This window comes from Hippoglossus hippoglossus, chromosome 9, assembly GCF_009819705.1.
Source record: "Hippoglossus hippoglossus isolate fHipHip1 chromosome 9, fHipHip1.pri, whole genome shotgun sequence".
Lineage (NCBI taxonomy): Eukaryota > Metazoa > Chordata > Actinopteri > Pleuronectiformes > Pleuronectidae > Hippoglossus > Hippoglossus hippoglossus.
Window position 1 is genome coordinate 6461142 of NC_047159.1, and position 26563 is coordinate 6487704.

Genomic DNA, 26563 nt, shown 5'->3' on the forward strand with positions numbered 1-26563 from the left:
TGGTCCCCATTTACTTCAACTGTATTGGATTTGGCTGCAAAGCTGTTTACCCCTGAAACTCCAGAAGTGTTTTTTTAGACTCAAACACTTCACCCCCACCTCCACCGACATAGTGCTGAGTAGATAATGAGTGAATGTTAAAGTTTTGTGTGAACTATCCCTTTAAAGTTCACCTACAAGTGAATCATCTTGACGCACGTATCCCCTTTGGCACGGCCCGCAGTGGGCGTGTCTGTGTCGCTTCGTTCCAGGAAGTAAACTTTTTGGAGTTTTGCGAGTTGAGGTTTGTTTGTGAAGTGAAACACGCGCGAGTCTCCGGGCTGATGGTGAACTCCTCCCGCTGTCGGTCATCATGTCGGACTCCTCGGACAGATCCACGAAGATCCACCTGCTGAGGGAGGCGCTGGTGAAGAAGCTGTGCGACGTGTTGGACAAATCCTGCGACCGGGGATGGCGGCGACTCGGAGAGATCGTCGGCGGCGAGAGGCGCCTCAGAGTCAGGTGAGATGGAAACGAGTCGGACGATGTCCTGCAGACACCGAGACACTGTGGGGGGGGGCGAGAAACATGGAGGGAGAGAGGGGGGGTTGAGGAGAGGGAGAGAGAGAAAGCGAAAGAGAGAGAGAGAGAGAGACCAGGAACAGTTGTGCACCATCAGGTTTCATCTCTGACAAACTAGTTGTTATAATGAAAACAATAATAATAATAATAATAGTTGTTGTTGTTGTTGTTGTTGTTGTCTGAATCCTGCAGCTCTGGAGTCAGATACACCTGAAGAGAGAGAGAGAGAGATATGGGGGAGGTTGAGGAGGGGGAGAGAGAGAGAGACCAGGAACAGTTGTGCACCATCAGGTTTCAGCTCTGACAGACAAGTTGTAATAATGAAAATAATAATAATAATAATAATAATAATAATAGTTGTTGATGTTGTCTGAATCCTGCAGCTCTGGAGTCAGAGATACCTCCAGAGAAAGAGAGATAAATAAAGTCTAAATGTTATAATATTATAGTGCAAGTGAAGTACCCTACATTATGTTACACACTGTATCTGAAACTAATACAGTTTTGTATCGTATTCTGTGGAGCGGCTTAATTGTCCTAAATAATATAAAGAGCTGTAGATGTTGTTGGCTCTTATATATTATAGGTTTATTTACACGGGTAGATGGCAGAAGATGACAAATGTTTTCTGAAATCCGTTTTAAGGTATTTGTAGAGTTGAACTTTTTTTTTAAGCCTAATTACAGGTTTTTAAACAAGTTTTTGAACGAGAAGTAAATTTAAATTTGTCTGATGAAACCACTGAATGTTTGGTGTCTGGATGTAGCCTGTGTGTAAAAACTATATCTTTATACTCATCATTATTAAGCTACGTGTTTGTATCAGTATCTGCGCTGTGTTTTAAGTGTATTTATCTTTTACTGACGACCTGAGTTGATTTCGATTCTCATATCTGAAACGTGCTGTCACTCCCCTGCATCGCTCTGCAGCCCTGACGACATGGAGACGTGCTCTCTGAAGGTGTTGGAGCTGGAGGGCAGCCCGAGCCGCATGCTGCTGAGGCTGATGGGAGAGCGGGGCTGCACCACGGGTCAGCTGATGGACTACCTCCAGACTCTTGGCAACTCGGAGGCTGTGCAATGCCTGAAACCATCAGGTAGAGCAGAACAACCCCTGGGCCTGGTATTATGTTGCTAGGCAGAAGTTTGTTCTCTGTGTTGTATGATTAGATTAAAAGAGAATCAATGACTCATTTACAGAATATCAATAATTTCAGATTTTTCCGGTTATTGCCTTTCCTAAAGTGTGTTCAGATGTTCAGATCTGAATTTTGTATCTTGAATCTTAGTTTTTGAATTAGTGACTTAAATCTTAAGATTGGAAGTTGTTCACTAAAACAGAGCAATTCATATATTTTTATTGCACAACTTGCAAGTCGAATATCTTAGTGAAATAAAGTCTGTGGTGTTTGAATTTCATCACTAGGCATTCAGGAGTGGTTGCATTTCAAAATGTGTTATTCAGTTTCTGAGGTAATTCAAATTATTGGTGACAGTGATTTGTTTGAAAGTCTCTGTTAATGTTCAGCCCTGCAGATTCTCATCCAGCCCCAGTCACTGGCTCTTACATCAGGACACAATCTGCGGCTCAGCTGTCACGCTGTGGGCAAAGCTCCAGTACAGTACCAGTGGTTCAAGAGTAAGGAAGAGGTGAGACACACACACGCACACACGCACACACGAATCATTCTAGAAGTAAAGTCATTGTAAACTGGGGCTCATGCAAGATTATTCATTATTTTATCTCTGTACACCAGTATCCCTGATATTTATATGGTAAATATGATTCACATTTTCACAACCTCAGGTGCCCAACAGCTTCTCTCCAGACCTGGTGATAAGTCCGGTCCATCTGAAGGACGCTGGCTTTTACATCTGCAGGGTCAACTGTGGAGATACGTTTGAGTTCAGCCAGTGGGCCCAGGTGGACGTCCTGAGTGTCACCCTGCCTTATGGTAAGATAGTTAAAGTTCGAGTCTGTGACAGTGGTGTCCCGCTTTGTGACTGCAGGATATGTTTACTTCTGTAGACACACACACAATGATGTCTCCCTCTCCCTCCAGCACCAGGGCAGAGTTATCAATCCTTAGAGGGTCGGCTGAAGCTGGTGATCCAGCCTCAGTCCCAGCAGCTGCATGCAGGGGAAACCCTTCAGCTGGAGTGTGGCGCCGTGGGACGGCCGATCCCTCGATACCAGTGGCACAGAAATGGAGTTCCGATCCTCAACGCCACAAAGAGGAAGCTCATGGTGAGGATTTCTTTTCATATTGTCCATAGTGCAAAAACCCTTTCTTGTTTGGAAACGGTTTTATTGTGTCAGACCCTTAAAAGACACAACCTGTTTTGTTACGAGACATTACAGTGGACCTGCGGTTCACTTAGTCGTTGATGGCTCGCTGTGCGTTTCAGATTCGTCATGTGATGCCGGATCACAATGGCAGGTATCGCTGTGAGATCAGCAGCGGCAGCTCTGAGCGAATGTGGACCAATGAAGTCGACGTTGTCACGGGTATGTCAAACTGCAGTGCTATAGTTCCAGCTCAATCAAAGCAGCTCTGTTGTCATCATGTCTGAGTGATTATTTGCTCTGTTCTCGGCTGAAAGCACCGAGGATATCTGTCCAGTTTTCAGGGGCAATGGAGTGCTCTGAAGGTAGAGTGGAAAGACCTGGGTAGTAAATGGCAATTGAATAACAATAAGCTGGTGTAAGGTGCATGCAAATGTTAATCATAACTTTTATTTAGACACTAACAAGCACAATGTTCACAGGGTTTATCTCCAGGTGTCACATGCATGATTTCTAATTTGAGTCTTTTTCAATTGATTCTGTTAAAGTTAAAGGTTGTCACTATTCTATATTTGTTCCTTTTTGTCAACAAATCCCACGAAAAGACCAAAACCAATAATGAAATTGATCTTACAGTACTGTCTTTGTATTAAAGCCATATAAAGCTTATTCCACAAAGTCTTAGACGTCCATTGTCGTCTTACAAACACTACAAACTGTCAATAATCACTATCACTATCAATAATTTCACAATCTGGGATCAATAAAGTACATCTATCTAAAATACATACTAAAAACTACAGTGCCCAGCAGTAGAAAAAAAGGTAGGAACCCATGAACTTCAGGCTGCCACAGATGGAATAGAGAAGTGGGGAAATATTGAGCGACAGATTAACCCACTGTTGACCTTTCATGGGATTCATTGACAGGAAGGAAAACACAGAATAACACTGGTCTGAATCTGTAGATTTATTTATGGGACGTCTCAATCGCTGATGGTGTGAGGCTCACCTTCTCTCTCATCTTCTTTTCCTTAATCAAAAGAGGCTTTTTTTTTCTCAAACTGCTCATGTTTACGTGATGCTGACGTATTCATATGTTTAATTCCTAGATGACTTCTATGCCATTGGGGGAGGTGAGTGTAATAGTGCTCATCAACTATTTATACATATCTATCCAAACGCATGTTTTACTCACACACTCGCACTTGTTATATGATCATTTTGTTGTGTGTTGACTTCAGGTTCTGGTGAATTTTACCTGAACAGTATTCCAGACCAACTTTATGGTAAGAGTGTTTGTCACACAAACGGAAAATGTGATCACCGTGTTCTTAACTGTGTGATTTTCTTCACATCGCAGTTTTACTCTGAGCTGTATGTGTCTGATACTATTAGTATATTTATATTTTCAAAAAATAAGGATGTGAGACTTGTTGCTTTCTTCTTTTCTAATAATAACACAAAACTGAAGCCCAACAACACCAGAGAATATTGGCAGAAAAATACCATTGAGTTAAATTAATATCTTTCTGTCACAGTGTCCACAGAAAAGGAAAATTAATATATTCACAAAGGTCTGATTATATAAAAAAATGTATTAAAACAGGTCAGGTGGCTATAAATGTCACTATATGTGGAAGTCAGTGCACTGTGACCCACTTCCTTCCTGTGTGTGTAGTGAATTTACGTAGTTCAGTTTACTATGGGAAGTTGTTTTAAGCTAAAGGGGAATTTCTTCTTCACTGTCACATAGAAAACAAATCAAATATCCTGAAATTTGAGGCAGAGACAAAACACAAAATCACAACCCAAGATCTTTAGCAGATTTTTATTAAATAGGCAGTGAAAAAGTCTGTGGAAAGTGATTCTTAGAATACATCTATTTTCTGTTACATATATAAAGTAATGGATTATATATGTATCTATTATAATATATAAAACCAGAATAGTGCTGGACACTTCTCTCTTGAATTTATACTTTGCAGTAAACTGTACTTGTCTGCTGCAACAAACACTGGAGACCTTTAAGTAATGTTTCACTGCCGCATTTGACTATGTGTGAGTTTCTCTCTCCCATAGTTTGACTTGAACTGTTTTTCTGCCTCCCAGCGACTGACAAAGTGGCCCTGCTGATCGGCAACCTCTCCTACAAGAACCACCCGCAGCTCAAGGCTCCCATGGTGGACGTGTACGACCTCACCAACCTCCTGCGGCAGCTGAACTTCAAGGTGGTTTCGCTGCTGGACCTCACGGAGTCGGAGATGAGAAACGCTGTCGACGAGTTCCTGCTGCTTCTCCACAAGGGAGTCTATGGTGTGTTGGGACTTTTTACTTTCCTCCTGATGGTTCTAGATGGGGATACGTGTCCAGAAACATTCACAACCCAAAACATTATATGAATTAAAGCTTTATACATCATCACAATTTGACTATTTTAAGCTTAGAAATAAAGAATCTACATAGTACATACTGTAAATAACTGTGAGTCCATCATAACGTTAAACTCCTGGATTGTCATTGCCCCTCAAACATAGAAAACAAATTCCATGGTTTGTATTACATGATAGAAATATGGGATATAAAGAAGAAAGTATTTATAAATCCAAATCTTGAGAAGCTTTGAAATTTTGATACCAAATCGACCCCAGTGAAAGGAGTAGAATAAATAAAGTATTTCCTTCTCAGGCCTCGTTGGATTTTTCATAGATCCATGTAAAACCTTTTCTTCCTTCATGAACCATCGATGTAGCCAGAATCCTCCTCTGTAACCAAGGTACTGGATTGAAATGCCCCCCCCTCCTCTCTCTGAAGGTCTGCTGTACTACGCTGGTCATGGATATGAGAACTATGGCAACAGTTTCATGGTGCCGGTAGACGCACCAAACCCGTACAGATCGGCCAACTGCTTATGTGTGCAGAGCATCCTGAAACTGATGCAGGAGAAGGAGACAGGCCTCAATGTTTTTCTGATGGACATGTGCAGGAAAAGGTGAGTGCTTGCTCTTTACTGACGAAAAGATGAATCAATTAATTAAGAGAATGATCAGCAGACTAACCACTTAATCATAGAGCTGTTATAGATTTATCACCTCGGTTTGATCTCAGAAGTTAATAGATTTATTCATTTTCCAGGAATATTTATGACGAAATTGCTCCTAACATTGTCCTGAGGGTCACAGCCAACATCGTGTTTGGATACGCTACGCAAGTTTGAAACATCATTTAAATAATTCTAATACAAAACAATTTTTTTTTCTTTTAAAAGAATATCAAATGTTGTTTTCCTCACTTTGCTGTGCAGGTGCCAGGATGCCGAAGCCTTTGAGCTGAGCTCCAGTGGCTTCACCAACGGTGTGTTTGTCAAGTTCTTAAAGAAGCGACTGCTGGACGATGAGAAGATCACCGTGGTGCTGGACAGAGTCGCCGAGGGTGAGGAACAGAAACCACATAATGCAACATGAAGTACAACTATAAATGATCAATATGTTTAATATGTGAATAAGAAACAAATGTGTAATTAACAGAGCCTTTAAACGGCAACTCAGGCTGCACTTGCATCTACAAATTAATTTGCGACTGAGAAGATTATCAGGCTACCATGAAGAAAAATTATTAAATAAGATTAAAACACCAGTGTGCTGTGCTTGCATGTGAAATTTGATTTTTATTTTTTTTCATGGGATGTGTTTCAGCTTATGTCTGAATAAAGGCTAAAGAATTAATCAAATGTAGCTTTGCCTTATTAATGTCAAAAGTGTATCAGCTTGCTTGTGGGCTGATGGAGTTTCCTTTTAAATGCAGAGTAGATGGATAAAAACAACTGTAAGATGCTCTGACTATTAAAGTTGGGATAAGGACACTATTTGTCTCAAGGGTTTGTAAATTAAATTAAAACAACATGCCTCTCACAGTGTGGCACATACTTCTTGGTGGACCCAGGTTCAACCCATGTACTAGAAGTATTGGATACTTTAGGAGGTTTTAAATACAACACAAGCGTTTGTTGACACATTGACGTGTGATTTGTAATTGTTCCTGTCCAGACATGGGTCAGTTCGATGCTACGAAGGGGAAGCAGGCTCTGGAGATCCGCAGCAGCCTGTCGGAGAGGAGAGCTCTGGCCGATCCTATTCTGCCTGGCGACAGCGCTGATCTTGCTCAGGCTCAAAGTCGACAGTGGGCGAAGGCTCACGGTGAGTTTCATTTGAACATATTTGTTTATAGTATGTTATCACAATTGTGGGAAGCCTCTATTTGCTTACAGCGGCTCAGTCAGTACGCACATTCAAATGTTGACTCTGCTTAACGTTGTCTTAGCACGTAGCGCTCTCTCACATTATACATATTTGCCCACATTGTGTGAGAAACATTGTGTGAGAAACACAATGTTATCACTCGTGTATCAGCTGTTAAATCTTTGCATATTGAAAAACAAGTCGTTTTTTCTGGGAAGAGGACGTTATACATTAATTCTGGTAGTTTGGGGATTTATTTCCGACCTAGAAATTGGAAGCGTAAAATATATATTTAAAAACTGTTGACGAATACTACACATATACATTGTAGTGTTTTACCATTAATGAAATGTTTATATACTTACAGCAGTATACTTAAAGTAGAGTGTAACCCCCAAAAAATGCAGTGTAGCACTTTCTCTAAATGACCGTTTTGGTGTAATTTTCCAGAGCTTCCTGAGAGTATGAGTCTCAACTTTGAATGTGGGGCTCAGATCAAGTTGGGCTTCGCTGCGGAGTTCTCCAACGTGCTCGTCATTTACACTCACATCGTCAAGAAGCCCGAGGACATGTCCTTCTGCCAGGCTCACGTCACTGACTTCTCACAGGTCAGTATGTTGTCATGAACACAGGTTCTCAAACTTTAAAGTACGTCGTACCACTTGTGGGGTCAGTTAGACCTCGGTATGATTCAGACGTTATGCTACCTGCTTCCTCTCCTCCCTGCAGGACCTTGATGTGGATCCTAAAGAAATGAACAGAGAGACTCCAGAGGAGACAGGGATCTACCTCCTGTCAAGCAGCCTGCCGCAGCACTGTCTCTACACCAGACTCAGCTCACTGCAGAAGCTCAGGGTAAGAGACGTCATTATATTTAGGCGTATGGTGTCTCAAAGTCGAATGTCTGCACAAACAGAAAGAGATTTGTATTCATCCCTGTGACCGGCCGGCGATAGCCAGTGGCCGGATGCATCATGTTCGTCCGTACGTCCGTATGTTAAGGTCACGGTGGCCGCGCTGGTGGAGCGACTTCCTTCAACTTTTGATCAGTTGTCACTCAACTCAGATCAGCTGATCAGATTTCAGTGGTCAAAGGTCACAGTGACCTTATATGAATCTGGGAAACATTGATGTAGACAGAAACTACACTGGTTGACGGAGGCATACAACTACAGTATTTCTAGTTCTGAATTAATAAAGAAAAATAAAAGACAACTGCTAAACTCCTCACAAGCACAGGACATCAGATGCTGATAGGCATGTCATTAGTTTTAGCAGATATTTCCTTTTGAACAACTATGTTGGAGAATTCATTTTTTCGGGGAACTGAAATCTATCTGCCAATTGTTTTGCTATTCTATGTAGTAGATGTAGAGATATTTCAATCTATAAAACTACAGACGCTACATGAAAAGTCAAGGTATCACCAAAGTCACCAGGATTTATCCTCCAGGTGCCTTGAATGTTTGCATAGAGCTTCACAGCATGTTTTTCATCAGTGGAGCGAGAGAGCCTGTCTTGGATGGAGCCACTTTAAAAACAATCACAGTAGATAAAATGACTTCTCATTAATCCAACTTAACATAACATCAACTATGACCCCATTGTTTTGATTGACACTACTTCTTCTCCTCGCGTGCAACAGGAGGAGCTGGTGTTCACCGTGTGCCTTCAGGGCACCTACCCAGCCATGGACGACGATCCTGTCCATTGGACCAAAAGCATCAACATTGGAAAGCCACTGATAGCCCGACTGGACCTGCACTCGGCCATGCGGAAGAACAGCTGCCTGCAGACCTGCCTGATGCCCCATAGCCCGTCAAACAGCCCCTGCCACAGCCCCAGGCCTGAACAATGCCTCCACCTCCATCACGGGCTGCTGCAGGCCCAGGACCACAGCCGCCTGTCCCCTCATGGTGCAGTGGGAGACTCCTACTATGAAAATCTTTCGACCTCGCCAGGCAGGATGAGCATCCCTATAGAGGCCAGCGACGACATCAACGAGCTGCACAGTGTGTTTATCAACAGCCTGCAGCTTCAGCAGCAGTGAATCAGCTGCTGGAATATCATTGTTCTCAGAATAGAGGCTATAAATATCTCAAACATATCTGGAATACTGCTGCTCTTTCTCATACATATTTTTTAGAAAGTTACATTCTTAAACCTTTAACCACTATTTGTATCGACAAGCTGTTAAACTGACATTATTCTTAGATTTCAATTTTAGGAATACATTTTTACGAAAAATAAAGAGAGTATCTTCGTGAACTGACAAAGGCTATTTTCTTCAGTTGTAGTTTTGTGAATTCTTTTTGATTTCTTGTACGTGTTATTGTCACTGCCCCCTCAGGAGGGCAGTATAAGACCCTCCCTGCTGCTCCTCTTCCTCCTCTCATGTTATCAGCTCTGACTTCCTTGTTTAGCCATGAACTTTATAAAAATCTGCGTCTTCTCCTCACCCAACCCCGAAACTTTCCAAAAGAGTTCCACTCAGTGATTTTCCTGCAGAGATATAATACATATCTCACTTTATTTTTCCCCAACAACTTAATGTTGCTACTTTTGGACAATAGCCTGGTCGGATGGGAGCTGTCATAGTCCACTGCTCACTTAATTCCTGTAGTTCCAGATATCTGCAGGGTTACAACAAGCCAGACTAATTCACTGCATGGTTTTAGACGGCTGGGCAATAAAACAATGTCAGTAATGATCACAAAAGCAATATAACAAAAGCCCAATTTATATTGATCTAATGTGTGCACACTGAGTAAACACTGAGGTGGTTGAACACATAATTGATCTGTAAAGTGTTTTTAAGTGTTTCTCATTCTCTGCTCATAAAGAAAAGTTTAAAACCGCAACCTTCACTCAGGAGAAAAAAATCACATGACATTTAATGTGATAATTATCCATATCATAGTTTTTATTTTGATATAATTTTGGCCATATCCTTTAGAACTTCTCTGCTAGTTGGAGACTTTAAAGAATCCCACTGGTTTGAGAGCACAGGCATAATATGCGACCCCACAGTTCAGCATTATATTCGTGTGACCCTGTAGCACATGATGAATTAATCTCCTTACATAAGAAACTGAGTCCTGCAGCAGGACGGACCACACACAGACACCTGAACTCTGCCGAAGCTGAGAGGGATTCCAGCTCAACAGTTTTACACACGAGGTGAAGATGATTTGTTAGAGGAACTGTTGATTAAGAAACGTCTGGGGATGAAGAAATGAAGAGGAAATTGACAAATAACTAAACTTGTGCTAAAGAAAGAATGGAGAGTATGAGCACACCTCGTCTGCGGAACAAAACAATTTCAGATAACCTTGATTCGCTGGTGTGCATGTCAGTGGAGCCTTTTACACTTTGACCTACATGTGGGGGTTTGACTCAGTGTTATTATAAATATTGGACATGGGGGTTGTTTACAGGCGTGGAGAGAGAACTGAGTTACTTAAGTACTTGTGAGATAACTTATGTTCAAATTTACTTTTTGTTTTCGGGTTGTCCTTCTAGCCGGCCGCCTTGAGAGAATCTCTGCACATAAAAAAGATGAAATCATTTGATTTGCTGGTCAAAGGTCAAACTCACTGTGTCCTCACAAATCAAACCTCTTTCCATGATTCGATCATTTGAATGCTTTTATGATAAAGTACAGTTAATACCTTTTATTGAATTCTACTGAAGTCTTCACTACATAAATATAGATATATATTGAATTTAAGGGGACTGTTGGGCCTTGGTGGTGGTGGTGGTTTTTATTCATGTGTCATAATGGTTCTAGTTGCTCTTATTGTTGCTTAAAATCAACCTAAAATAGTGTTAATGATTTTAGAATATGCTCAATAGGCAAATTGTATCTAGAAATGAATCAATGACAGTAACACTTTAACCCTAACCCTAAACCCATATTTACACACTACTGGTTGTTTTCATGGGGGCAGGCGGCTCATGTGACCTTCAGCTGCCAGGTCCTCTCATGTGACAGGAGGGGGCACCTTGCACAGAGTCTGCATTGGAAACACCCGGCTTGGATGGATTCTGTTATTCTCATCACACAAAGCAGCATTTTGATTTAAAATACAATTGTGTTTATTTCAGTTTATTAATGCATGGCCGCTCTGCAGCACAGCATCAAGAAATAGACCCTGCCTCTTTGAATAATGGATGGAGTCAGCCACCCACAGGCTGCAGAGTCATATCATGGCTGCGTCACTTGCGCAACTGAGGGAGGAGGGGAGGAGTGGTGAGACGATGCAGAGAGAGGAGGTCCAGTGAGTGAGGCGCTGCCAGAGGAGGAGGACAGAGGGATTATAATCATGTCAACCTCGTGGAAGCAGCTCCTTTTTCAGAGCGTCCTGCTTCTCATCTCCTGCAGACCCACCCAAACAAGTAAATGATACCTGGGCTTCATTGTGACTGTGTATGTTGTTGTGTTCAAAGCTTTTTCCTCCAAATGTTCTGTAACCTTGTGAAGAAGAAAAAAGGTTATATCACAGGATTTCCACACCATCATGTTCGACATCATTTAGTGTGAAGCTGCCGGTGGTGAAAATGTGATGTCTTTGTCTTTTCTTATTTTATTTGTCCCCATAATCCTCTGAGAGAGCATTCACATCATGATGGGACCGGAAAAAACTCTCCTTTAAGACCAAGAGCAATTACTTATCAATGCACTGTTATGTACAAAACTCGACAATTAAATATCAATTCAGTAACACTTAAGGAAACACCTTGTTCAAACAACTCAAGCAGCTAGTTTGTGCATGTTGTTTTAAATCATGCATTCATTAAAGGTTCAGTGTGTAGATTTTAGTGACATCTAGTGGTGAAGTTGCACGTTGCAGCTGAGTACCCCTCACCTCACCCTCCCCTTGCAAATATTAAGGAGAACCTGTGGCAGCCTTCAGTTGTGATAAAAACTCAAAGGTGTTTTGTTTGTCCAGTCTGGGCTACTGTAAACAACATGGCGGCCTCTCCTGATGTAAATACAAAGTATTTAAATATAAAGGAGACATTCAAGGGTAAAGAAAACAACAATTCCTACAATTTAGATGAAACACACTATTGAAAACATCACTAGGATTATTTTATATTAAATGTTTGGCAATAAATCCTTTTCACCTAAATCTGACACACTGGACATTCAAGACATGTAAAGTTTGTGTGTTTTTATACGTTTATTTCTGTTTCTGTCAGAGACATCGGGCCCAACACCTCCACCGCTGGTTCCCATCAGTCCTCTGGCGACAGATGTAAGAAGTGTTGTCCTTAAAGGTAACTGCCCTAAAGCATCAGTCCATCGAGTCCATGTTACATTTAATGTGTCTGCATCTTGTGACTTGATCCCAGCTTGATGTTTAAATATCACTAAGGGATTTAAAAAACGTGAGGTTAGATATAATCTCATCTCTCTGAATGAACCAGGTGAGTAGACTCTTTCCTCCACTCTCCACCCAGGGGAAAGTCACACTGAGAAGGTGGAGCTGGTGAACCCTGTGGATCTGGAGCTGGAGTGTATCTGGAGCGGGAACCTGAACAATCTGCCAAACATAACCGGCTTCTGGAGAAAAGGTGGAGATGAAATCGAGAACAGTCGCCTCGCGGTGCAGCTGGAGAACGAGAAGTATCATCTCAAACGAGTGTGAGTGTGTTCAGTATTTTATATATTCGCTTCTGAAAATTTAGTTTATTTAAAGTTTGTATGTGTTTTTTAAGTTCATGCCCTTGTTCACTCTCTGATGAAATATTTCATAATTTGTTAAAAAATTGTATGCAATGTTTTTTAATGTTTAGTTTAACAGATGCAGTGTGGAACCTTTTATCTCAAGTACATTTTCTCTGTTACTGTACTTGAGTACATTATTTATATATCTGTACTTTAACTAAGTCAAATATATTTTTGGGTACTTTACTTTTACTCCACTACATACATCAGCAAATATCTGTACTTTGCATCAGGGAAGAGGGTACACTCAGCAAGTACTTTTGCTTTTAATAATTTAAGTATATTCAAAAGGAAGTACTTAATACTTTTACTCAAGTTGAAAAGTTAATTTGCTTCTTTTTCTTTTACTTGAGGACATTTTTTCTATTTGTTTATACTTTTACTCAAGTAAAATCTTGGAGTACTTCCTCAACAACTGTATCTCACATATCTCACAGAATTTGGACGTCCATATCTACAATTGTAAAATGAAAAAAATAAAAACACTTTTCTAGTAATTATGTTTTTTTTAGTTCAGTTTTCTTCTCCTGCTAATTTTTGTTGATTTATGAATAATCTGAACACATTTCATTGAATTTCAATCTTGTTTTGGTGGAAGAATCAACAGAACAATAACTTTACTGCAACTTTCATCCTGAATCAAATAGTAATATGTTTTGGTGTAAAACCTCTGTCACCTGTTCTTTGCTTCACAGGTTCAGGATCGTCGGTGAAGAAAACCTCGGAAGTTACTCATGTGTGTTTGGAAATGAAGCAAAAGTAGATTTTATTTTGGCAGGTACACGTCGCATCCTTCTCATATGAGTCCTATGAGTGTATATACCTGCATCACGTCTCACATTCAGGATGGTGCAGCGTCATTCTCTCATCACTTTCTCTCCCCAGCTCCACAGATGGGAGAGGTGAGGGATAAGCCCATAGTCAGCTACGTGGGGGATTCAGTGGTGGTTGTATGTAAGATGGAGGCCACCAAACCAAAGCCCCTCTCCTGGAACTGGTACAAAGCAAACGGGACGGATAAAGTGAGGGAGCTGTTTGCTGACAGGCTGTTTTTGATTTGGTGTTTCAGTGCCATTTAAATGTTTGTTTTATTTAGTTTTTAACTAGTAAATATAGGAAAGAAACATCTTGTTCATTGATAATTTTGCCTTGTGAAAGAATCCTGGGGAAATAACTTTAAAAAATAACTTAAAAAACAAAAACTGATCATCAACACATTTTTTATAAATTTCTTACGCTGCATTTCTTCCTCTGGTGGATTTAAAAACTTTATTTTCTCCATCATAACCCTGAGATGATGCTCTGTTACACACAGATACAACAACCATCTGACAATAACAATAACTAAAAGTGATTTATTTATACATAAAGTCTATTATTATATTATTTTTATTATCTGATTAAATAAATACATGACCTCACCCAGTGGATTGATAGGACGGCAGGTAACAAGCTGTGTGATGCTCTTGTCCTATAGGAGCAGATCTTTTTTGCAGCAGAGTCTCATCAGTATGAAATCAAAAACAAAGAGGGGACGACCAAGCTGGTGGTTCACAACCTGACAGAGGCCGACTCCGGCTTCTATAACTGTGAAGCAGTGTACGCCATCGGCACCACGATGGGCCACGTGGAGCTGAAGGTCAGTCGTGGAAAGTTACTCCGTATATGTAATAAAGTACTTTAGTGTACTCTTGAGGTACTTATACTTGACTTGAGCATTTTGAATTTATATCGACTGATACCTGTCGCCCAATATATTTCAGAAAGGTTTATAATACTTTTTACTCCATGTATTTGACAGATTTAGTCTTTAAAACATGAAATAGTCTAATTCTGCATAATAATAAACACTTTTTAACTTTGACTCATCACAAAAAAAACAATGATGATTCAAATATCTTAGTTGAGCCACTTAAGAGATATTTTATATACGGTTTTATTGAAATAATTCTTTGAGACCCAAAGTGTTAAAATATTACAAATATTTATTCAAATGGATACATGGAGTACAAGGATATTTGTACATATACTTAGAATAACAATAACATTTGGATTACAATACTTTTTCTGCTTCTGCATTAGATTTTGAATGCAGTACATTTATTGTAATGGAGTATTTTTGTTTTCATGGTTGTACTTGTATTGTTAAAATCTGCTTCCTCCACCGCCGCTGCAGGTCATCACCCTGTGGGAGCCTCTGAAGCCGTTCATCGCCATCCTGGTGGAGGTGGTAGTCCTGGTCGCCGCCATCCTGCTCTATGAGAGAAGTCAGTCAAAGAAAAAGTGCTCAGGAGGTAAATCCGACACATGACTTCTTTTTTGTCAGTTCTGAACACTGTGATGTATTTTAATCTGAAAGGAATTATCTGTCTTTTTCTCAGAAAATGGGACAAATGCGGAACAATCAAACACACTGTGAGTACTGTGTGACTGCTGCTAGAGATTGTCTGTACCACTTTCTGATAAGATGCTATTTATAAAGTTGAAATAGTTGTTATTAATACAAAATATTACTTATGCATTATAGAAGAATACGGAAGCGTATTGCATTCACTTGAAAAAAAAAAACGTAGAGTTATAAGCCTTTATTAAAAACAACTTTTGGGTTTCCAGATTATGGAAAATCCTCCTCCTGAAAGTTGTCTTTTTAGCTCTTAGATTTATTTTGGAAACAGAAGGAATAGAAGGAATTAAAAAGCTAAAGATGAGCAAATTGCAATTAAGGGGATTTTTCAAATCTTTCTGATTGTATTATGTGATTATTACATTAATAAATGACTCACTAGCCCTTATCAAAGACTTAAGTTACAGAAAATAAACCTTGTATAATCATCAGAGAGATATCTTCAAGTTGAATGTGTCTGTTTGTGGTTTTAATCATGTTACTTTTGATGCCCTCACCAGGACGCAGGCAGAAAATAACGGACCAGAGGAAAGTTCTTCAATGAGACAGCGAAAGGTTTAAACTCTCTGGAGGCTGCAAGTAAACAGATTCTGCTTCTGCTTATTTTCAAACGTGAATGGTAGAGCTTCAATGTAATATTAAAGAATTATTTTTGTGTCCTCAATAAAAATCTAAATATTTTCACCGGACAAAATGCAATAATCTCCACAGTTCACAGTTTCCTGTTTGCATTCTATCGTGCTGGAGGATGTGTTTTTTTTTATTTCCAATCGACAGCGGCATCTCTGTGGTTGAAAGAGCATCAACCTGCTCTGAACCCTGTTAACCGTCACTTCCTGTAGAGAAACCGAGTTCATGTCGGTGACTTCTCACCTCACTCCGCCTTTGTTGCTTCTCTGTCAATGAAAACCTTGACACGTCTTTACTTGTGCTATGAATGTGGTTTGTGAGCAGTGCCTTACACTCTCAAAAAGGAACCAATGAGCCACTCAAATTGTGCTCGCAGTGACTTTGTGTTATGTTTTATGTGTGCGACACTGTCTCCATACACTGTGTTAGTTTGATTACATGTATATCAAGATATTTCATCATATACGCAGATGTTTGTGTATCATTTTCATGACTTTGGTTATGTGTCTTTGTCAATGTTGAAGGTGTCACATGTTTGTCAACAAGCAAATTAAAACTACACAAATCACTGTTTGTTTCAGTAACTGCTCACAAGACATTAACTTGTGTGAACTGACTTTACAAATGCTGTAAACTAAGCTCTACAGTGAAAGTGAAATTAGTTGCATGAAGCTTTGTATTTCTTTACTTGAGTCAGAGTTGGTTGAAGACTTTAAGTTTAAGATTAGAAAGAAATCTGGGATGTAGAGTTAGAAAGAAGTTAATTAACTGGATCTCTTATTGAACTGTTGTCTTAGTTGAGCTGTATCACACTGTGAAAAAAAAAAAAATCACACAGGAATCTGTTCTTTGTAACTTAATGAAATTCTTCTGAATTAATAAACAGCAAATAAAAGGTCAGCCGTAGGGTTTTGACAAGTAGTGTCATTAATATAGTCATGCAATGAAAAATGTATCAAATGGTAGAAGTTTGTACAGATAAACACAGGACTGCTGATTATAAAGTATCTTTTTATTTTTGCATAAATAATCTGCACATTTGTTCAAACTCATAAACCTGTTTGCACAGATTAAAACAGATGTGTGTGGGTTTTTTTAAATACAGTCCAACAAAACGTGCACATGTCTGCCAAGGTTTCTCTTGATTTCTTGTATCTTTCATGGCCATGGAGAAAAGAAATATGTTTTTTTTTTCCATCAGGAGACAGAAGCAAACAATCAAAAGAGAAGACGGACATCTGAGCAAGTCTATGGCCGGTTCATGAGGAAGTTAACCAGAAGCTTTATGACACCGTCGTTCAGGCCCACCACCTCTCCGTCCTCCACGCCCTCGTACAGCCGCAGACTCTCTGTACCCCACAAAAGATTTTTCCTGGGGTTGTTGACGTCCGTCTCCACAGAGAGAGCCACTGTATTGAGCTGGTAGCAGAAGAAGGAGAAGAAGTGGCCGTCGGTGATCACAGCCTGGGACGCGAAAGGCCTGGCGACATCCTCGTAGTTCCAGAAACCTACAGAGGGGAGAAGGAAGTTTGACCACCAGCTGTTTCTCGTCACATACGTAAAAACTCCCCCTTTTTAAAGACTCTCAATCTCACCCTGGTACATGGCCTGAGCTCCTGTCCAGGCGAAGAGGCTGGCGAGTGCGTTGGCTCTGAGAAAGACCTCCACCTGGTCCGACTGCTTCTGCCGAGCCATCCGGTCTCTGTGATATCTGTCAGGAACCAGGTGGAACTGAGTGTGACCGTAGCAGGCTGGGTCTGGTAGCTTAGCACCTGTTGACGAGACCAGGAGGATGAGTTCAATATGATCAGTAATTGTTACTTGAAGTGGTTTGTTACTGTTTTGGTTTACAGAAACAGGACAGGACTTAACCTGAAATAGAGAGTGCTTGAGAAATAAGCTACAGTTGTCTGTATTATCTTACTATAGTAGACCACAGAGGGAAAACTTTAATTAAACCATTCTTTGGTTCGAGTAACAGTATCATCCAAAACAGGAAGAACAATAATCTCATAGACTATTCAAGGGAGGAAACGACATCAGGTTGATCTGCACGTCTGCATGAACCATACTGAGCACACATTGAAGGTTTTGTGGCAGTAAGAGGTAACTGAATAATGAGAAATTCAACTTGTATGCCATCTATGACATGTAACTGGCAGCCAACACGCACATGTTCACCAACCAGGACCCCCCCGACAACGACCAGGATTTTTAAGCCTCTTCATCAGTTTGGGAGACACTTGATAATCTACTAGTGTTGAAGATTGACCTCCTACGATGTTTTATGAGAGTTACAGACTCCCGTTAAGACGACTGCTATGGAAATATTAGTTTTAAGATATTAGGGAAACAAGACCCCGGGTGGACGACACATAAACCTGAGACTGTTTTTCTTTAATAAGTATATGAACAAAGCACAAAATATTTTCACTGTATCGTCTTTTGGCAGCTCTGACCTTGATGAGGTCGTACACAGATTGTGAGTGGTTACCTGTGAAGATATTGTTGTCGTACTGTCTTCTGAACAGAGGCATCAGGTTGGGAGCATATTTGACCTCTGGGACCTCAGCTGCATAGGACGCCTCCAGTGGGGTGAACTGAGAGAAATGGAAAAAGCAGGAAATGATGAGTGTCAGTCTGTTTAAAGCAGGGGTATTCAACTAAAATGTAAAGAGGTCCAGTTAGAGAAGATTTCTTGAAGCAAAGGTCCGGAAGATCATGATGTCTAACTATTTAGTGTGATATATATAAGTAGCCTAGTAGTTCTATCAACATCTGCATGTACTAAATACCTGACTGTCAAATCAAATGAATTCAGTACGATTCAAAAACTTTTTGACAATATTTATTGTCACGTAACATAGAACTGAACATATATGTATGATTGCAGATATGTATAATGTTCTCTCATTAACTAAATAAAAGTAGGGCTGCATTTCAAAATAAGAGAAAATAAATAAAATGTGAAAATTGTGCATGTTCAAATAAAGGGCTTAACTTCAGAAAAATAAAATAAAGGGAGCAAAAGCTTGAATTTCCCTTTTTCTGTTTCACATCTTGACTCAAAAGTCTCAACTAATTTAACAGATAATAAATCTCAACACATCTTATCAATTGAACAGTTTTAGAATCACTTTCTTCCCCTCTGACGGAGAAAGGGAGAGAAACAGACGAACAAAGTGGGGGATACTCCCCACTTTGTTCGTCTGTTTCTCTCCCTTTCTCCGTCACACTCCTCTGTTTCTCCACTTTCTCCGTCTCACTCCTCTGTTTCTCCACTTTCTCCGTCTCACTCCTCTGTTTCTCTCCCTTTCTCCGTCTCACTCCTGTATCTCCACTTTCTCCGTCTCACTCCTGTTTCTCCACTTTCTCCGTCTCACTCCTGTTTCTCCACTTTCTCCGTCTCACTCCTGTTTCTCTCCCTTTCTCCGTCTCACTCCTGTTTCTCCACTTTCTCCATCTCACTCGTTTCTCCACTTTCTCCGTCTCACTCCTGTTTCTCTCCCTTTCTCCGTCTCACTCCTGTTTCTCCACTTTCTCCGTCTCACTCGTTTCTCCACTTTCTCCGTCTCACTCCTGTTTCTCCACTTTCTCCGTCTCACTCCTGTTTCTCTCCGGCTCACTCCTCTGTTTCTCTCCCTTTCTCCGTCTCACTCCTCTGTTTCTCTCCCTTTCTCCGTCTCACTCCTCTGTTTCTCTCCCTTTCTCCGTCTCACTCCTCTGTTTCTCTCCCTTTCTCCGTCTCACTCCTCCGTTTCTCTCCCTTTGTTTTCTCTCCCTGTATCTCAATCTTTCTTTTTCTTTCTACCGTATTCTCATGTGTAACTTGCCTCTAACTCTCTCATCTGTCTGCACTGTAGAGTCGCAATGTTTACCGCCTGGAATGCACAGACTTGATTGGCTGAGTAGTATCACGTGGGATGGCTTAACTCACATGCAATTGGTCTGTGCGTTTCTCATCTGCTAAACCACTACCGTAAAGACTACAGAAGCTGCGCTGATTACAAATAGAAGCGCCCCGTCAGGTTTTAAATCATAACCTTCTGTTTTGGCTGTAGGTCCGGGTCCGTACGGGACGGCTTTTAGTGACCTCTGGTTTAAAGGATCTGTGTCCTTGTGTCAACTGGTTTATTTTGCCCAGTTGCCTCAGTAACTGTCAGGAATGAAAACCTACTGTATCCATGTATTTAAATGTGTTTCTCTGTTTTTACTATATAAACTCCATGGTGTGAAAGTGTTAGTACCTGTGGCAGCTGCTGAGTGATCCTAATCTGACACTGGGGGTGGTCGTCGATCTGGAACCTGGTCGGCTCTGGCCGGCCACTCCGGTGCCCCCTTGGGATGATTCTCTGTCCTCGCCTCCAATAGAAGTTCACTTGGGGATTAATGTCTGAAAAAAGAAAACTACATTATAATGTAGATCATTTTAAAATAGCAAGTTTGCATTAGTACTTTATATAAATATATGCTAGAGCTGTAGCTGATGGTTATAACCTGCACCAAGTAGGTTATGTTTTCACCCCTGTCCAATTGTTTGTAAGCAAGATAACGCAAATACTACTGGAGAGATTTCCAAGACACTTGGTGGAAGGAAGCAGTTTGAGTCCAGGAAGAACCCATAGAAGTTTGGCAAATCTTTTTTTTTAAATTTTCTTTAACATTACAAGACGTTTTTTAAACATTTTCAACGGTGTATCAGAGAGTAACAAGTGGACCTTTTTGAAAAAACTCTGGTGCATGTTTAGGGGACTGATATTAATGAGGGTGTGTAACTTGGTGCAGATCCAAATACAAATCTGGATCTGGTGGTAACTTCTTCCAATGTCTTGTTGGGTCCGACCAACAGTTAAAAACCAAGAAACATTCAGTGTGTCGTGCTATAAAGCATCAAATCCTCACATTTGAGAAGCTGGAACCAGCAAAGATTTTACATATTTGATTAGGGAATTTCTAAAACTGATATTCAAGCATCAAAATAGTTTGATTTATTGATTAATTGACTGATGGTTGCAGCTCTTGAAATGACAAGACTTGAATGATTCCTGGAGGTGTATTTATACAAGCTGCAACCTCCCAGTGATGTAGACACACATGGTTCAGTGATAGACGTGAGTATTTCTTCCACACAACATGTATACACACATGCATATATGCACTATAGTCTGTGAGCTCCATACCCAGACTGGAGAGCAGCAGCAGCGGGTTGTGTCGGGTCAGGCTGTAGGTGAGTTCGGTCACCAGGCTCCTCAGAAAAGGTCCCACCACCATCTCCTGCTGTCGGTACAGGAAAGCTTTACGTTTCTTCAGGTGCCAGTGCTCCTGTAAAATCACTCGGGTGACCAGGGCGCGGATGTCAGCGAACGCCTCATCGTCCATCCCCGGCACCGAGCTCGGAGCTGCGGCCGAGGTCGAGCCCTCCTCCGCGGGGCTCTCCTCCGCGGCCAGGGTGAATTTCTCGGGCAGACCCGGGATGTACGCGGTCTTGGTGAAGTGCTGGTACCATCTGTCCGCGTTCCGGGCGAAGGTTTGCGGGTAAACCACGAATTTCTTGCGCTGGATGCGAGTGGTCAGGGTGAGTTTCTCCTCCACCGGGGCCGCGCGGATCTTCTCCACCCGCTCCTCGATCTGCCGCAGCCGGGCCGCTTTGCTTTTGGCCGTGAGAGAGGGCACGATGGGCGGGTACGCGGGCTCCTTCGCCGCAGCCTCGGTGTGGACGAGCCTGTGTTTGAGTCTGAACGGAGGAAGTTTTTTAGCGAACAGCAAGGGCAGCGACGTGCGGGCCGCCATGTTGCTGCTTCTTCTTCTACTGTCGCGTTGACACATGAACCTGCAGGTTCTTTACATCAGCGCCCCCTACTGCACGGAAAGTCATTCTACGAATACATTCAACAGTGTTTAAAGGTCGATTCCCAGATACAGAGGAACATCAAACTTATCATACGCGTTTAATTTAGTTTAAATCATATAGACAACATATATATGATTTATTTACAGATGCAGCTGATGATAAACACACGTGACTGTTGTTGATGCTCTTGAACGCCTCTTGCAGCCGTAAAATGCCTCCTTAAAAATATCGTAACTTTGAAATATTTAAATATTACTTTGAAGTTTGAAGTTGTACTTTCATATTAAAGTTGTAACCAGTCAGCTCAGCAGAAAATACAAGAAAAACAGAGGGGAAAAGTACATTTAAAATAAATAAAGTAACGTAATGTAAAATTAAGTAAAATAGAATAAAGTATAGCTCAAATAAAATGGAGCTATGAATAAAATGGAGCTCGAAATAAAATATAATAGAGCTATATTATACTAATATTTCTCTAAAGTCTAATTTCAACGGAGTCGCGTTCAAGTGTCTGTTGTTCACGGACCATGTCAACATCACCGGTGGGTCCGTGAAGGCAACGTCAGCGTCACGTGTCTGCTCATGGTCGTGATGACGGTTCCTGGACTTTTCACTTGTTTTTAAAAAACGAGATCAATATTCTCACCGTTAAACTTCAGCAGCTGATCAACGAGCTATGATCAGTTTACGTCAGATTTCCCGGACGCGGCTCGTCGGGACCGGAAGTGTCCTCCTGGGCCGCCTGCAGCTCGTCGGTGGAGCTTGTCAGGTATCTGCTCCCGAAACCAACAGGCTGCTCCTCGTGAGCGTGTTACTGTGTGTGGCCGCTGCACAACATGTGGACAACATCTGTCCCTCCAGCTGCGGTGCTGACTGCGGGGAACCTGCAGTGCACCGAGAGGTTTGGTTCAGTGTGGCCCTTGCAGGTTGTTGTTGTTAGCACGTTAGCATCAGTCATTAGCTCAGAGCTTTAATGGGATAGTTCACCCCAAAAATGAAAATGCACTCATTATCGTCTCACCACTGTGCAGATGGAGGTGGTGGGTGAAAGTGTTTGAGTCCTCAAAACACTGCTGGAGTTTCAGGGGTAAACAGCAGTGCAGCCAAATCCAATACAGTTGAAGTCAATGGTGACCATTTCTTAAAATGTAATAAAACAACAAAACAATAACAATTCCTCAATAATGCTTGAGTTGTGTCATCCAAGTGTCAGTAAGATACAACATTCAAATTCGGCTCGGCACAGCGTCATTTACACCATGTTAACCTAAATGTCCTCTGTGATCCTCCTCTGGAGCGGTGGTCATTCGTTTGGATCACAGAGGACATTTAGGCTAAAAACATGATGTAAATGACGTAGTTTCGAGTCTAATGTGAATGTCGGGGCTTACAGACACTTGGATGACACCACAGGAGCAGTATGGAGGCACCATTTATTCGGTCACCATTTACTTCAATTGAATTCGATTTGGCTGCAATGCAGTTTACACCTGAAACTCCAGAAGTGTTTTTTGGACTCAAACACTTCACCCACCACCTCCATCGGCATAGTGGTGAGTAGATAATGAGTGAATTCTCATGTTTGGTTGAACTATCCCTTTAACATGTCTCTGTTCTGTTTGACTGACCCCTCAGAGACCACTGTGCACCAAGAGTGAGGAGGTGCGCTTGGCGGAGGAGGCCAGCAGGAGGTACGGCTCCCCGGCTCCAACCATCTTCTCCAAAGTGATTGACAGAAGCATCCCTGCAGATATTATATATGAGGATGAGAAGGTAAACATCACAACAACACGTTGTTTGTCCAGTTATCTCTGTTGGTCTATTCCACGTGGAGTTTACAGATAAATTAGCACACACGTGCTGATGAAGTTAGGAAATGTACATATTTTATTGATTTGTAAAGAAGTAAACAGACATTAAAAATCAGCATTAGGGCAAATATGTATGTGTTATTACTTTTTAATTCATGAAGGTACATAATCATATTTGATTCTTTAAAATGTATAAGGCAGGTGAAGAATTGTCATTAGAAATTAATAGCTGATTGATATTTACAGACAGATGACGTGTTGGACTCTTCAATTAATGCCTATGAAGCGGGGCAGCCAGTGACACAGGAGACTTTGCTGAGATAGATGGGAAGAATGAATTCCAAGCAAATGTCAAGAAAGCGAAACTGGAAAGAGACTTTGCTTCCACAACAGCACAGTGAACCAGACCAGACCGTAAAACTACTCGAAGAAACACAAGCTGAAGCTTTTAGATCGGTCCTCACTTGCTGACTTTAACGTCATAGAACATCTGTGGGTAGATCCTAAACCTGCTGTGTATGCAAGACAAAATAGAAAAATATCTCAGAACTTGAAGTGATGAACAGGAGGAGTGGGTAATAAATGAGGATGCTGTGATAGTTCCCAAATGAGGGGCTTACTAAGTACATTCTTGGTTTGGTGCGAAAACTTTTAAACGCCAGTTATTGTGGCCAAGAAAAAACAAAAACTGTAATTTGCCCAGGTTGAGTCAGAGTTTTCCATATAACTGTAACACTTAATATATGTTCCTTTGTGTGTTCATCAGTGTTTGGCATTCAGGGACATCACGCCACAGGCCCCTGTTCATTTCCTGGTCATTCCCAGGGTCCCTATTCCCAGATTAAGTGAAGCCAAAGATGATGATGCTGAGGTGAGTTATTTCTTCATTTCTGTTCATTCTCTACACCCGATGATGATTCTCTTCAGGGGTTTGGGGGGGGGGTTTCAGGGGTCGGTGGTGGCTACAGTCACAGAAACATTACGCTCACATTTCCTATCCCTTATCTCAACTTCCAGCTTTTAGGACACTTGTTGGTTGTCGCCAAAAATGTGGCAAAGCAAGAATCTCTGAAAGAAGGATACAGAGTCGGTGAGTTAACAGTAACAGGCCTACAGTCTTTTATATGAAGTCACAGTTTGATTACTTCCACGTTGAATTCTGTGCATGTCTCTGCCCTCCACAGTGATCAACGATGGAAAGCACGGTGCTCAGTCAGTTTACCACCTTCACATCCACGTCCTGGGAGGAAGACAGATGACCTGGCCTCCAGGATAATGGCCTCATGTGAACGCTAATGTATCAACACAATATACGATTGGTGTCGTTAATCCAAAACATTTAAATCCTCATTCCATTTCCTGAACGTTAAACTCAGCTCACAAAATACGAGATGTAAATATGTCGATGAAAAGTTAATCATGAAGAGTAAAGACATTATGTTTGATACAACTGCAAATAAAGATTATATGTCTAAATTTGAAATAATTGAATTCAGTTCTTTAGTTAAAAGTTCCTTAAAAATAAAGAAACAATAAACAATCATACAAACATATATTTACATATTAAACACATTAAAATACAGATATATGTTAAATGAAATAACAGCATTTATTTAGAGCAGTATTACTCTTGTCTCATGTCAGTAAATGGGTATTTTATAAGACACACTTTCCTGCTTTAAAAACTTTTTGTGAATTTATCAGGAAGAAAATGTTTGTTTGTGGTTTTATCATTATTAAAAGATCCTTATTTACTTAACCAACAGACTATCTAAAATGTTAAGGTACAACTCTGATAAAGCACAACATAATCAAATGTTTTAGGCTAAAACAAATGGTTCTATCAATATTTAATACATCCTTTACTGATACTTTGTGGGTTCTATCATAAGCCATAGATCTGAACAACTTTGAAGTGGCCAGGTTGTGGAAATTCTTCTTCTTTTCTCTTTTTAGTTTTTTATTTCATTAGGGAAACATCTCCAGTCGACTGACCACTTGTGCTGCAAGGACATCTGGAGGAAAATCCATTTACCAACTGCAGAGTTATTGTGGTTCTATCGCTTTATTGTTTAATTCCAGAGATTGACTAACTTTAAACTAACTATAAATAGTTGACCATTGGAGGGGCTACCTGATGAGAGTCAAAAGGACAAAAGCAACATGCTCGAGGAGACTCACACAATCTAATAACCTCAAAATTCTTATTAATAGATTATAACTCAAATGAATGACTGACATTTCAGTAAATATAAATATTAATAAATTGTGTCCTCACCATTAATAAAGCTCTTTTTTTTTTTTTTTTTTTTTTTTTTTTTTTGAAGGGCACCCACTGGGTCACATATAGTATTTATTACCTACAGCATATTAAAAAAAAATTCAGTGTATTACTGGCACTAGTGAATCCACTCACTAATCATTAACGACCTCTACTGGGGGCACGTGCCCAAGTATGTGGCAGCGAGGGGTCGGAAACGATGTGGTGTGACTGGGTGGTATGATTCACTGACCTTGCTGTCTGCAAGGAAGGTTACTGTGTGTCATATGAGGACGGAGGGCTGAACTTTCCTCTATATTTACTTACAAAACATTGTCCACTTCCTTGAACATGGCTGTGAGACACACTCGGCTGTGAGATATGAAAATGAAAAAGTAGACAGTTAGATTTTTGGAGGACTTAAACTGCTTTGGTAAAATGATCCCAAGAATAAATGACTTACTTACTGATCTCCCTTATGCGCTTTGTACTGTACTAATCACTAAAATCACTAAAACAGGCAAACTTTGGGAAAAATCGAGGCATCTCAAGTACGATATCACAAAACATTCCTAATATTTGGTGTGTTTAATCGTGGATTTCCAACATCTTGACTCTTTTCTCCTGATGTGTACATCTAGTAGAGTTGCACACATTTTGTTCAAGTGTTAAATAACAGTTTTATGGGTCAAAGTCTCATGTATCATAAACCTGAGAAAACTTATCTAGTTTTATCCTATCTTCTTCTGACAGGCCTCGTCTTGCATATCTGATAACGACGGTCTTCTT

The 26563-nt window shown here is 40.8% G+C and overlaps 4 protein-coding genes across 6 annotated transcripts; 3 read left to right on the forward strand and 1 right to left on the reverse strand.

The window, feature by feature from the left end:
- The first annotated feature begins 203 nt into the window (after positions 1 to 203).
- malt1 (MALT paracaspase 1) lies at positions 204 to 9356 on the forward strand. Of its 2 annotated transcripts, XM_034594769.1 has the most exons (17): positions 204 to 501; positions 1491 to 1657; positions 2089 to 2210; positions 2368 to 2515; positions 2624 to 2808; positions 2970 to 3069; positions 3165 to 3212; positions 3959 to 3982; positions 4091 to 4135; positions 4959 to 5162; positions 5661 to 5838; positions 5982 to 6053; positions 6151 to 6278; positions 6893 to 7042; positions 7535 to 7692; positions 7814 to 7939; positions 8730 to 9356. In XM_034594769.1, the coding sequence occupies exons 1-17, from the start codon at positions 353 to 355 to the stop codon at positions 9132 to 9134; spliced, it is 2409 nt and encodes an 802-aa protein (XP_034450660.1). In that variant the 5' UTR covers positions 204 to 352; the 3' UTR covers positions 9135 to 9356. The 2 variants fall into 2 exon arrangements, with proteins under 2 accessions (XP_034450660.1, XP_034450661.1); XM_034594770.1 differs by lacking the exon at positions 3165 to 3212 and having other exon boundaries at positions 234 to 501; positions 8730 to 9134.
- Positions 9357 to 11188: 1832 nt separating this feature from the next.
- Positions 11189 to 15976, forward strand: emb (embigin). Its single transcript, XM_034594781.1, has 9 exons — positions 11189 to 11482; positions 12290 to 12367; positions 12551 to 12734; positions 13514 to 13596; positions 13704 to 13840; positions 14296 to 14457; positions 14995 to 15112; positions 15200 to 15233; positions 15723 to 15976. Exons 1-9 carry the CDS (start codon positions 11410 to 11412, stop codon positions 15781 to 15783), a joined length of 930 nt encoding a protein of 309 aa, XP_034450672.1. The 5' UTR covers positions 11189 to 11409; the 3' UTR covers positions 15784 to 15976.
- Positions 15977 to 16849: 873 nt separating this feature from the next.
- On the reverse strand, positions 16850 to 21688 carry mrps30 (mitochondrial ribosomal protein S30). The gene is made up of 5 exons (XM_034594780.1): positions 21033 to 21688; positions 20100 to 20245; positions 18347 to 18452; positions 17448 to 17624; positions 16850 to 17360 (listed from the first exon to the last, which is right to left on the reverse strand). The coding sequence occupies exons 1-5, from the start codon at positions 21676 to 21678 to the stop codon at positions 17101 to 17103; spliced, it is 1335 nt and encodes a 444-aa protein (XP_034450671.1). The 5' UTR covers positions 21679 to 21688; the 3' UTR covers positions 16850 to 17100.
- A 560-nt stretch (positions 21689 to 22248) lies between these two features.
- Positions 22249 to 26162, forward strand: hint2 (histidine triad nucleotide binding protein 2). 2 transcript variants are annotated; one of them, XM_034594786.1, is made up of 6 exons: positions 22249 to 22472; positions 23339 to 23476; positions 24281 to 24385; positions 24532 to 24604; positions 24699 to 24811; positions 25471 to 26162. In XM_034594786.1, the coding sequence occupies exons 1-5, from the start codon at positions 22380 to 22382 to the stop codon at positions 24788 to 24790; spliced, it is 501 nt and encodes a 166-aa protein (XP_034450677.1). In that variant the 5' UTR covers positions 22249 to 22379; the 3' UTR covers positions 24791 to 24811; positions 25471 to 26162. The 2 variants fall into 2 exon arrangements, with proteins under 2 accessions (XP_034450677.1, XP_034450678.1); XM_034594787.1 differs by lacking the exon at positions 22249 to 22472 and adding an exon at positions 22479 to 22629.
- Positions 26163 to 26563: the final 401 nt, after the last annotated feature.